Source organism: Myxine glutinosa, chromosome 13, assembly GCF_964187855.1.
Source record: "Myxine glutinosa chromosome 13, kmMyxGlut1.1, whole genome shotgun sequence".
Classification (NCBI taxonomy): Eukaryota; Metazoa; Chordata; class Myxini; order Myxiniformes; family Myxinidae; genus Myxine; species Myxine glutinosa.
In genome coordinates, this window is record NC_136273.1 from 72229551 (window position 1) to 72242914 (window position 13364).

The window sequence follows — 13364 nt, forward strand, 5'->3', positions numbered from 1 at the left end:
CCTTCATGTCATCCATTTGGAGTCCGATTTGGTGTCAGGACCGGTCACCGTCGGTTTACAAGCCACGCTTCCTGTAGAGGGTGTATCTGTGGTTATCGGGAATGATTTGGCCGGGGGTCAAGTTTATGGTAACCTGAGGGTTGGTAAAGAGCCCAGCAGGGAAAATAACACCACACCAGCTAGGGATGGCGACAAAAGTGCCAAGTTATTTGTAGGGGGACTGAACTTCAAAACAGAGGAAGAAGTTCTGACCTCTGTCTTCAACAGATATGGGCCGCTGGTGGAAGTGCGGTTGGTAAGAGACTGGGAAACGCAACAGTCAAGAGGGTTCGGCTTTGTCACGTTTGCCAGCACAAAAGACGCCAGAGAGGCAGAGAAGAATTGGAATGGCAAGGATTTGGAGGGTCGGACCATAACAGTAGGGAAGGCATTTCGTAGGCGTCGAGAGGTCTACAGGAGAGGACAACTGGGCGGTAGTTTTGGTGGTGGCCGCAATCAATATTATTATGGAGGCTCCCTGAGTTACGGCCGCTCCCGAAGGAAGGATTGGCAAAGTAGTGGCCGAGAAGGAGACCGCTATTCATGGGACTACAGGGACAAGTGGTCCCACCCTAATTATTAGGGAAGTTCTGAGAAGTTGAAGCACTGAATGCGGCGGAGCCGCCGAGCCAAGATTCCTACACGGATTAACCGTGAACGCCGTTCCTAAAGGCGTCCATGTAGTGAACTTTCATGCACGGACTAACCGTGAACTCCACGTTCCTCAAGGCGCCCATGTAGAGAACTTTCCTGCACGGACTAACCGTGAACTCCACGTTCCTAAAGGCATCCATGTAGTGAATACTCGGCTTGGCCTCCCGGAAAAAGTGCTATCGAATGGCTTAACTTTGGATCTTTGATCAACCCCTTAACCTTCATTCACAAGAAACTGACGGTCAAAGTCAGAGGGTCATGAGATGGAGTTTGATTTGGCAGGGACAATGTCGTTGCTGGTGCTTAGTCCAGAGTGAGTAATCTGGAGGGGTTGTGGTGAAATTTTGGTTGCTTTATTTTTAAGTGATAACTGTGCCCGGGGGGAACTGATAATGTGGGGGGGTTGAGTTATCTGGTTTGTTTCTCCAAATTGGCCGGCAAAGAAAGTTTTCGCGGGGTTCAAACTTTCTTTCTTGAAGGGGGGGAGTGTTACATATTTATGTGAATGTATGTGAATTACCATTCAGGTCTTTGCTTATCCTGTGTAGTAGATTAAGGGTTGTTGTGGTTGGAGGGTCAGGAGCCCTTCTGAAAAAGTGTCCGGAAATGGAAGTGACCGGAAACGGAAGAGGAAAAGACACGAGGAAGAAAAGCGACGAGTATTTTTTTTCTTCCTCGCCCCGCTCCGACGAAAGGTGGGATCGACCTTGCGCTGCGTGGAAAAGCGGCGTTCCGAAGCCCGTCTGGCGAGAGGAGTTACCGGGACGTGTACCTACCCGGTGGAGACGTCAAGTTGACGTGGGGCCGTGCATCGACCCCGCGTCTGGCACCGTTCGCGGCACCGTCTAAACCGACGCGTACGGGTCGCGCGTTGGGGCCTAACACGCCTTGCAAGCGGCGTGGGGCTTTTGGCTTGCTTTACCGTACCCGCTTCGCGTGGCCACGAGGGGCTGCAGCCGCGGTGCCTGGTACGATATCTGCCCGGTGGAAACACGTCCACCCGGGGTTCGTTCAACCGCCCGAGTGCGGCGACGCCGACCAGCATCTCGGTCAGGAGGGGCCCAGAGACATTGTGAGGGGCAGAGACCAAAAGGGGGTCGTGAGTACAGAAGTGGACACACCTATATAAGATGGCCATCTTAATCATATAGGGAATTGATTGTGGATTGGGAATGGTTGATGGTTGTTTGTTGTTGATTGCTCGGGGAATATCCGTGATTGTATCAGTGAAATCGTATGCTATCCTTACCCTGGAAATATATCATTGCACATCAGTTTCTCTTGGGTGGAATTCATAGGGATTGCGTTGCGAAAGCGCATATATATAATACTACTTGCTGGCGAAGGTCCTCTCACGGTCCGGGGGTCACCGAGACCAGGTAGTCACCGAGGGGACCACGTAACAAATGGCTGTGAGCTTTACACCACTCCAGCCGATGTTCGGCATTGCGCATGGTGATCTTAGGCTTGTGTGCGGCTGCTCGGCCATGGAAACCCATTTCATGAAGCTCCCGACAAACAGTTGTTGTGCTGATGTTGCTTCCAGAGGCAGTTTGGAACTCGGTAGTGAGTGTTGCAACTAAGGACAGATGAGTTTATATTGTTATGAATTTTGGTAGAGCAACATCTAGAGCGAGGTAGATCTGATAGGTAGGTATTCGACTGTCGTGACAGGGACTCTACATGTAATAAGTTCTTGATGTTTAGGCGTTTGTCGGGGTAATATGTATGATTGTGGATCTACCTGGAGATTCGGGTGTTAAATAGTGAGGGATTAAAGGTAACGCCCCTGTGAGTTTCACCTAGTAGTCAAACCTTTGTCCATTATGGCACTCCAAACCACATAAACATTAGTTAGGTCCTTAGCGCAACATTAAATAATTCCTTTCCCTGACAATGACTTCGGAACAAACGGACAGGAAACCAGGCAAAAACCACCGCCACAATTGGCCGCCACCGTTTACACCTCCAAGGCCTACAAACCCCGCCTGGCACGTGTTTTAACACAAGGACCGCGGGGGTCGGGGACGGGAGAGTGGAGTGATGCCGCAGAGGGCGTGACCTGGGCGAGCCGGCGAGTTGGGAGGCTTTTTTATTGGCTGAGGAGTGCGCCAATGTGACGTCATCGGCCAGAGATATGATCGACGGTCGGACGCCATTTTAGGGCAGTTCGTTGGGAGTTGGCACGGAGAGTTGGCACGGAGAGTTGGCACTGAGAGTTGGCACGGAGAGTTGGCACTGAGAGTTGGCACTGAGAGTTGGCACAGAGGAGTTGGCAGCTGGCACTTGGCACTTGGCAGTTGGCTGCCAGCACTCCCGCGCCAGCACTCCCGCAGAGAGTCGAGTCAAGTGGAGTCGTTTGCTTTGTGCAGCCCTGCGTGGGACCTTTGGAGCAAGGGAGCTCGTGGTGTGGGTGTGCCGTTGAACCGACGAGGCCTGGTGGTGCTCGGGGCCGTGAAACTTGGAGCGAGGCGTGCCGCGGGACGAAAGGAGCCGGGTGTTGGACGGCGGCCACCAAGACGACAAGGACGAGATAAGGCCGTACCCGCGAATACACTTTGCATAAAACTAAAAGACGTGTTATTTTTGTATTCATCTCCCTCGTATCGTGTTTGGAATATGTTGTGCGTGGGATCCCAATTTAGGCTTATTAGTTATTAGTATTACCGGCGCGTGCTTTTTTCACTGTTATTACTTTTCAATAATAAATCCTTATATTATTTTCTGTATATATCTGAACGCAGTTTCCTGGGTGTTTCATTTTAATAGATAAGGCTGCGGAGCTTGCTGTGTCCGCCATTCCGCGCGTTTAACTTTGTGTTGATTTGGAATCTGCCATTGAGTTTTCGCCTCGGGAGTGTAAAGCCTCGCAATCGGCCATCCGCAACTGTGGTGTTAATCGCGGTTGCGTAACAATATGCTACGAGACACTTCACTACGAGACGAATACGTCTACGTAGTCGCGCTACGAGACAAGACGAGAGACACTTCAGCACTCGGCGGTCCCGTTCTGTGAGCTTGTGTGGCCTACCACTATGCGGCTGAGCTGTTGTTGCTCCTAGACGTTTCCACTTCACAATAACAGCACTTACAGTTGACCGGGGCAGCTCTAGCAGGGCAGAAATTTGACGAACTGTCTTGTTGGAAAGGTGGCATCCTATGACGGTGCCACGTTGAAAGTCACTGAGCTCTTCAGTACGGCCCATTCTACTGCCAATGTTTGTCTATGGAGATTGCATGGCTGTGTGCTTGATTATATAAACATGTGAGGAATGGGTGTCGCTGAAACAGCCGAATCCACTAATTAGAAGGGGTGTCAACATACTTTTGGTCATGTAGTGTATCTGAAACTCTCACTCTCTCTCTGAAAAGACAATCTGGCAAAATCTCCCATATACTCTTTTAACAATTCTCTTATTTTATACATAGTCGAGGCTCATGGAAGAGCTAGCACACGACGGGCCTCGACAATGTACACAAAAAGTGGAGAATTAGATAAATTGACAGAGACCGATAAGAGACACGGGCAGAGAGAGATAGATCGAGACAAGACAGACCCCGAGTAATTTGGTATTTGATGTGCATTTCTTAATTGTACAATATCAGAATGCACAAACAGGTTTGCTACAGATGTGCGGATGAGGCAAAAGTCATCGCATTTCACTTTGGCATGAATAACCAAACCAACTATTCCCATTATTCTGATCAACACCACACGAATAAAATAATTTCCCATTGCCCGGCCTTGACGACCTTCGACCGAATGATGGGCAGTCATGCGAAATTCTTTTTGGTGGATTCGATGTAATCTCCCCCCATTTTTCTCTCCTTTTGAGTCATGTCACAAGAGAAGAATAATCATGAAAGAGAAGCAGGCGCCCATGGCATTGTATGAAAGAGCAATTGAAAAGTGACAGTCATCACATAGTTAGAAGATAAAGAAAACACAAAGTAAAATGTGAAGATGAAAAGGCAAGGACAGGCATGACAAACAAAGCGATAACACGAGACAAAATGACATGTGTGGAGACACTGATAAGATAGTACACAGGCTACATAAAGGTAGGCCAAAGCTGAAACGTCTTTGGCTACCATCAGTAAAGCTGCAAAAAGCCATTGGTCAAGGTCCACGTTCAACCTTCAGCCAAAGGTGTGAGTCAATCGTTACCGATTGTAAACCTTGGACATCAGTCCAACGTAAAAGCAGGAAGCGTCTCCTGGCCTGTACTGGAAGGTGGTTTGCGATTCTTATGAGCACACATTGGATCATTTAGCGGTTGACGAAGCTCGTATGGACGAGCTCTTGGGGACAGTTGGCCACAGACAATTTACTCTGCAGCAAGTTATGCTATTAAAGGTGGAGCATGGATTATGATCAAGACTCGAGCAATGTGGGCTAGTTTAGTATTGCCCAATGAGCACATGGCTCATGGTGCTGGAATCCCAGGTTAAAGTTCCATCTACTCAGTCACTTTGTCCAATGGCTACTTTGTCCCTGACAACTCATGTTATTGGTTTGTTCATCATGGCTTTTTGTGCCTATTCCTACATTGAATACATTCATGTACAAGCTCCTCCATGAGCCTTAAAGCCCGGTTGCATACAATTCCCTTATCCTTCAGGAAGTTTAATTTCCCTTTCCATTATCCTTGAGTTTAAGGAAAAACTTAAGGAATATTCGTATATGCAACAATCCTCAAATTAAGGGTGTCCTTAAGGGGAAATATTTAAGTAAATCCTCAAATCTTTCCATAAAGATGCTTTATGCAACTGGGCCTAATACTATAAGACGATGGAGGGAGCTAGAGGGAGGGGTTGGTCGAGGAGGGGGAGAAACAAAAAGCTACCTTCAAAAATAAAGAATGACAACCCTGCATCCAGACATGGTGGAGTCTCCGCTCTGAGTCTGCGAAGGTCAGTGGTTTGAACCCCGGCCTAGTCATACCAAAAACTTTAAAAATGGTACGCACAGCTTCCTTGATTGATGCTCAGCATTTAAAAAGGACAGCGCATGGACAAACGATCATAGGTTGGCAACACTAGAGTGTTTATGGGCCTAGAGGCATCCTCCTGTGCTGAAGTTCCTTGAAAGCTAACTCATATAATGAACACATTTGCGCACAAGTTGCTGTTTTTTAATGCAAGGACTAACCTGTGTCCTGCCATCGGTCATCTTCTTCTGAGATGTGCTGTACGCGTTTACCACTCCCCAGGAAAACACCATCGCTCGCAGGAGGGCAGCTCGGGTCTGTGTAGACCAAGGCCCAATGGGCCTCCAGCTTTGCTAGTATTCGAAGCTGGAGGTAGACAAAAGGACAACAACAAAGACTGGTTAAAAACAGTTGTTTAGCCCATGCCAGAAAAAAAAGGAAAAAAGGTATTCGTAAAAAATAGAATTCCTGCAATGGTATTCAATTCACATTTACTCGAGTGGTGTGCTCATGTGCAAATCATCAATGGGAATCGCACACCGTGTGCATCTTACCTTAAATAGCAGCGGGGCATAGCCTGTCTTTAGCAGAACGATGCGACCGGTCAAATTTACAATGCGCGACATGTTGAGGTCAGAGTCACGCCCGTACCAGACGTTTATTACCTCGGCCTGCACAGGAGCGAAGGAGAGCCACAAATCAGCGGGGATATCAACAAGCCATAGACAGGCCTTCAATGGGCCCCGATTGCTCAGGTATACAAAATGGAACATGTGTTGGGGGTTTAAAACAGCTCTTTGCTAAACCGGTAGAAATACGGTAGATTATTTGGGCAGACTACCAATGAAGGAACTCTTTTCTGCCTGCATTTTGAATCCCTAGGTTTAATTATTTTCAAAATGCTGTGACACCATTACGTAATCAAAGCACAGGCACTTGAAACATTATTTCTTAATAGGAAGGTTAAAAACAGAAAGTTTCAGTAATAACACATATATATAATTTGCTAGCCATGCACACATTGGACAAATGGATAGAGCATGTGATATCATTCCACTCTATCATCGACCTTTGGATCAGTAACCCCACCTCAATTCCAATTTCATGAGATATGTATGTATGGCCCCCCCAACTGCCAACTGCGGTGGAGGAGTTGGTGGATGGTGAGGGGCACTGGTTCCAGTAGCTTAACACCGTCACGATAGTAGGTTGGGCAGGTTAGCCTACAGGTATGCACATTCGCCTCTGAGCTGTGTAGCCTGGATTTGAATCCAGACTCAGATACAGATTATAGCCTGGTGTTGGCTTAGCGGTTAGGGTGCCGCTGAATTAACGAATTAACGCTGAATTAACGCCAGGAGGGTTGACTCAGCCTGTCATCCTTTCGAGGTCCACAAATTGAGTACCAGTTCACTGGTAATTCCCTGTGTGTCGCAAGAGGCGACTAACAGGTTGGTGGCAGGAAGGGCATCCGGCCATAAAACATGGCTTCAAAAAGGGGACCACGGTGACCAAAAAAGGCCAACCCCTGCTCTGCGGGGCAAAATGGCCTCAAAAGGTGGTTCTGTTCTGTTACTCAGATACAGACTCTCATCCTGGTATTTTACAAGTAAGGTGAGGCCTCAATGTGTGTGCCGTCCCTCGGATGGATGTCAAACCGAGAGTCTCGTCCGCCAGCATTAGTTAGTGGACGTTAAAGATGCCACGGTGTACTTCGCAAGGAGTAGGTGAGTTATCTTGAACACACCGAACAAATTCCAAAATCATGCTCTGTCCTATACACGGGGCACTGCAGCAACAGCACAGCTGTGAGTATCAAAGGAATATATTTCAATAAAACAACGAATTAATTGTTGTCCCCAATTTCGGGGGTTACACAATCTTCAAGGTCTTCTAACAAATGGGTGGATGGAATTTGAGGGAAGAAAAAAAAATAGGTTCATTTCAACTTTGTGAGGGAATAGTTTTATTTTAAATCAAATAATTTGAACTTTGAAAAAGTGCTTCAGAATGGATTTGAAAACTACTTCACAAAATGTAATGGGACTCTAGATATATCAGGGAAGAGCATTCCACTTCCCACAGGACCCAATGGGAAATTAGTCAAACACTCGAGCAAGGTCAATTTATAAATGTTCCCATGATGCAACTCAAATAACTTATTCTTTCTTCAACGCCACACCTGAAGTTAAAATGGAAATCTCCGCATTCCACAAAAGTCACCCTGACTGCAAACCAGGACAGTCACACCAAATCAACCACACTGTTCTCATCGAAACTGGTGAGTGCTTTTCGGCAGCACACTTTCCCAAGGTAAAGGAAGTGATCGAGATGAAGGTGATGGAGTAGAAGGTCCATTTGACTTGCCTGAAGTGAAGGCAATAGAGTGCGGGGTCCTTTTGACTCCATAACGTACTTTCAACATATTAGTTAAAAATCTAGAGCTTATGTTAAAAATCATAAAAAATCTAGAGCTTATGTGAAAAATCATAAAAAATCTAGAGCTTATGTTAAAAATCATAAAAAATCTAGAGCTTATGTTAAAAATCATAAAAAATGTAGAGCTTATGTTAAAAATCATAAAAAATCTAGAGCTTATGTTAAAAATCATAAAAAATCTAGAGCTTATGTTAAAAATCAAAAATAATCTAGAGCTTATGTTAAAAATCATAAAAAATCTAGAGCTTATGTTAAAAATCATAAAAAATCTAGAGCTTATGTTAAAAATCATAAAAAATCTAGAGCTTATGTTAAAAATCAAAAATAATCTAGAGCTTATGTTAAAAATCATAAAAAATCTAGAGCTTATGTTAAAAATCATAAAAAATCTAGAGCTTATGTTAAAAATCATAAAAAATGTAGAGCTTATGTTAAAAATCATAAAAAATCTAGAGCTTATGTTAAAAATCATAAAAAATCTAGAGCTTATGTTAAAAATCATAAAAAATGTAGAGCTTATGTTAAAAATCATAAAAAATCTAGAGCTTATGTTAAAAATCAAAAATAATCTAGAGCTTATGTTAAAAATCATAAAAAATCTAGAGCTTATGGTAAAAATCATAAAAAATGTAGAGCTTATATTAAAAATCATAAAAAATCTAGAGCTTATGTTAAAAATCATAAAAAATCTAGAGCTTATGTTAAAAATCATAAAAATCTAGAGCTTATGTTAAAAATCATAAAAAAATCTAGAGCTTATGTTAAATATCATAAAAAATCTAGAGCTTATGTTAAAAATCATAAAAAATCTAGAGCTTATGTTAAAAATCATAAAAAATCTAGAGCTTATGTTAAAAATCATAAAAAAATCTAGAGCTTATGTTAAAAATCATAAAAAATCTAGAGCTTATGTCAAAAATCATAAAAAATCTAGAGCTTATGTTAAAAATCAAAAATAATCTAGAGCTTATGTTAAAAATCATAAAAAATCTAGAGCTTATGGTAAAAATCATAAAAAATCTACAGCTTATGTTAAAAATCATAAAAAATCTAGAGCTTATATTAAAAATCATAAAAAATCTAGAGCTTATGTCAAAAATCATAAAAAATCTAGAGCTTATGTTAAAAATCAAAAATAATCTAGAGCTTATGTTAAAAATCATAAAAAATCTAGAGCTTATGGTAAAAATCATAAAAAATGTAGAGCTTATATTAAAAATCATAAAAAATCTAGAGCTTATGTTAAAAATCATAAAAAATCTAGAGCTTATGTTAAAAATCATAAAAAATCTAGAGCTTATGTTAAAAATCATAAAAAAATCTAGAGCTTATGTTAAAAATCATAAAAAATCTAGAGCTTATGTTAAAAATCATAAAAAATCTAGAGCTTATGTTAAAAATCATAAAAAATCTAGAGCTTATGTTAAAAATCATAAAAAAATCTAGAGCTTATGTTAAAAATCATAAAAAATCTAGAGCTTATGTTAAAAATCATAAAAAATCTAGAGCTTATGTTAAAAATCATAAAAAATCTAGAGCTTATGTTAAAAATCATAAAAAATCTAGAGCTTATGTTAAAAATCATAAAAAATCTACAGCTTATGTTAAAAATCATAAAAAATCTAGAGCTTATGTTAAAAATCAAAAAAAATCTAGAGCTTATGTTAAAAATCATAAAAAATCTAGAGCTTATGTTAAAAATCATAAAAAAATGTAGAGCTCATGTTAAAAATCATAAAAAATCTAGAGCTTATGTTAAAAATCATAAAAAATCTAGAGCTTATGTTAAAAATCATAAAAAATCTAGAGCTTATGTTAAAAATCATAAAAAATCTAGAGCTTATATTAAAAATCATAAAAAATCTAGAGCTTATGTTAAAAATCATAAAAAATCTAGAGCTTATGTTAAAAATCATAAAAATCTAGAGCTTATGTTAAAAATCATAAAAAAATCTAGAGCTTATGTTAAAAATCATAAAAAATCTAGAGCTTATGTTAAAAATCATAAAAAATCTAGAGCTTATGTTAAAAATCATAAAAAATCTAGAGCTTATGTTAAAAATCATTAAAAAATCTAGAGCTTATGTTAAAAATCATAAAAAATCTAGAGCTTATGTTAAAAATCATAAAAAATCTAGAGCTTATGTTAAAAATCAAAAAAAATCTAGAGCTTATGTTAAAAATCATAAAAAATCTAGAGCTTATGTTAAAAATCATAAAAAAATGTAGAGCTCATGTTAAAAATCATAAAAAATCTAGAGCTTATGTTAAAAATCATAAAAAATCTAGAGCTTATGTTAAAAATCATAAGAAAATCTAGAGCTTATGGTAAAAATCATAAAAAATCTCGAGCTTATGTTAAAAATCATTAAAAATCTACAGCTTATGTTAAAAATCATAAAAGAAATCTAGAGCTTATGTTAAAAATCATAAAAAATCTAGAACTTATGTTAAAAATCATAAAAAATCGAGAGCTTATGTTGAAAATCATAAAAAATCTAGAGCTCATGTTAAAAATCATAAAAAATCTAGAGCTTTTGCCTCTAGATTTTTAACAGGTATGTTGATATAAACATGAAAAATAATACTTTCTGGCTACCCAGTGCAAGGAAGAATATTATTATTTTTTGCATACAGACTCGAGGTTCATGGAAGACCTGGAACACTGAACGGAGCAGGACATAACTGGACAAAAGGAATAGTACAGGGGGCGGGAGTGGGGGTGACACCAACAGCTGGGTTGTAGGACAAGATAAATGGAGACTTTGACAAATAATGGGTGTGGGGAGGAATCGGAGGCAGGAAGGGACACGGGGGGGGGGGGGGGGGGGGGGGGTAGGGGGAGGGTGGACAAATTGCACACAGAAGGAAACTGTCAGGAAGGAAAAAACTGGAAACTTGGTAGGGGGAGGGCTTCGGGAGAGATTTAGGGGGTTGAAGAGGGCAGCAAAGATCATGGTTTTGGATTGGGGACAATCTGAGACAGTGGTGAACAGAACAGAATTTGCTCGGCTTTCAAGCGCTCGGTGTTGCTCGGCCTTCAAGCGCTCGGTGTTGCTCGGCCTTCAAGCGCTCGGTGTTGCTCGGCCTTCAAGGGCTCGGCGTTGCGCGGCCTTCAAGCGCTCGGTGTTGCTCGGCCTTCAAGCGCTCGGTGTTGCTCGGCCGTCAAGGGCTCGGCGTTGCTCGGCCTTCAAGCGCTCGGTGTTGCTCGGCCTTCAAGGGCTCGGTGTTGCTTGGCCTTCAAGGGCTCGGCGTTGCTCGGCTTTCAAGCGCTCGGTGTTGCTCGGCCTTCAAGGGCTCGGCGTTGCTCGGCTTTCAAGCGCTCGGTGTTGCTCGGCCTTCAAGGGCTCGGCGTTGCTCGGCTTTCAAGCGCTCGGTGTTGCTCGGCCTTCACGGGCTCGGTGTTGCTCGGCTTTCAAGGGCTCGGTGTTGCTCGGCTTTCAAGCGCTCGGTGTTGCTCGGCCTTCAAGGGCTCGGCGTTGCTCGGCCTTCAAGGGCTCGGCGTTGCTCGGCCTTCAAGCGCTCGGCGTTGCTCGGATTTCAAGCGCTCGGTGTTGCTCGGCCTTCAAGGGCTCGGTGTTGCTCGGCTTTCAAGGGCTCGGTGTTGCTCGGCTTTCAAGGGCTCGGTGATGCTCGGCTTTCAAGCGCTCGGTGTTGCTCGGCCTTCAAGGGCTCGGTGTTGCTCGGCTTTCAAGCGCTCGGCGTTGCTCGGCTTTAAAGGGCTCAGCGTTGCTCGGCCTTCAAGGGCTCGGCGTTGCTCAGCCTGCAATGGCTCGGCGTTGCTCGGCCTTCAAGGGCTCGGCGTTGCTCGGCCTGCAATGGCTCGGCGTTGCTCGGCCTGCAATGGCTCGGCGTTGCTCGGCCTGCAATGGCTCGGCGTTGCTCGGCCTTCAAGGGCTCGGCGTTGCTCGGACTGCAATGGCTCGGCGTTGCTCGGACTGCAATGGCTCGGCGTTGCTCGGCCTGCAAGGGCTCGGGCGTTGCTCGACCTGCAATGGCTCGGCGTTGCTCGGCCTTCAAGGGCTCGGCGTTGCTCGGCCTGCAAGTGCTCGGCGTTGCTCGGACTGCAATGGCTCGGCCTTCAAGGGCTCGGCGTTGCTCGGCCTGCAAGGGCTCAGCGTTGCTCAGCCTGCAATGGCTCGGCGTTGCTCGGCCTTCAAGGGCTCGGCGTTGCTCGGCCTGCAAGGGCTCGGCGTTGCTCGGCCTGCAATGGCTCGGCGTTGCTCGGCCTTCAAGGGCTCAGCGTTCAAGGGCTCGGCGTTGCTCGGCCTGCAATGGCTCGGCGTTGCTCAGCCTTCAATGGCTCGGCGTTGCTCGGCCTTCAAGGGCTCGGCGTTGCTCGGCCTTCAAGGGCTCGGCGTTGCTCGGCCTTCAAGGGCTCGGGGTTGCTCGGCTTTCAAGCGCTCATCATTGCTCATCCTTCAAGGGCTCGGCGTTGCTCGGCCTTCAAGGGCTCGGCGTTGCTCGGCCTTCAAGGGCTCGGCGTTGCTCGGCCTTCAAGGGCTCGGCGTTGCTCTGCTTTCAAGCGCTCGGGGTTGCTCGGCTTTCAAGCGCTCATCGTTGCTCGGCCTTCAAGGGCTCGGCGTTGCTCGGCTTTCAAGGGCTCGGCGTTGCTCGGCCTTCAAGGGCTCGGCGTTGCTCGGCCTGCAAGGGCTCGGCGTTGCTCGGACTGCAATGGCTCGGCATTGCTCGGCCTTCAAGGGCTCGGCGTTGCCCGGCCTGCAAGGGCTCGGCGTTGCTCGGCCTGCAATGGCTAGGCGTTGCTCGGCCTGCAATGGCTCGGCGTTGCTCGGCCTTGCTCGGCCTGCAAGGGCTCGGCGTTGCTCAGACTGCAATGGCTCGGCGTTGCTCGGCAATCAAGGGCTCGGCGTTGCTCGGCCTTCAAGGGCTCGGCGTTGCTCGGCCTTCAAGGGCTCGGCGTGCAATGGCTCGGCGTTCAAGTGCTCGGCGTTGCTCGGCCTGCAATGGCTCAGCATTGCTCGGCCTTCAATGGCTCGGCGTTGCTCGGCGTTCAAGGGCTCGGCGTTCAAGGGCTCGGCGTTCAAGGGCTCGGCGTTCAAGGGCTCGGCGTTCAAGGGCTCGGCGTTCAAGGGCTCGGCGTTGCTCTGCTTTCAAGCGCTCGGGGTTGCTCGGCTTTCAAGCGCTCATCGTTGCTCGTCCTTCAAGGTCTCGGCGTTGCTCGGCCTTCAAGGGCTCGGCGTTGCTCTGCTTTCAAGCGCTCGGGGTTGCTCTGCTTTCAAGCGCTCGGCGTTGCTCGGCTTTCAAGCGCTCGGTGTTGCTCGGCTTTCAAGCGCTCGGTGT

General features: G+C 45.2%; 1 protein-coding gene across 12 annotated transcripts in view; it reads right to left on the minus strand.

Moving 5' to 3' along the window:
* Positions 1-13364, minus strand: part of NAALADL2 (N-acetylated alpha-linked acidic dipeptidase like 2) — a 466559-nt gene that overhangs the window by 148468 nt on the left and 304727 nt on the right. For all 12 annotated transcript variants that reach the window (XM_068134602.2, XM_078767634.1, XM_078767636.1 and 9 more), the window contains 2 exons: positions 6179-6295; positions 5846-5990 (listed from right to left, as the gene is read on the minus strand). In XM_068134602.2, the coding sequence (XP_067990703.2) occupies positions 5846-5990; positions 6179-6295 (262 nt within the window). The remainder of the gene's footprint in view (positions 1-5845; positions 5991-6178; positions 6296-13364) is intronic.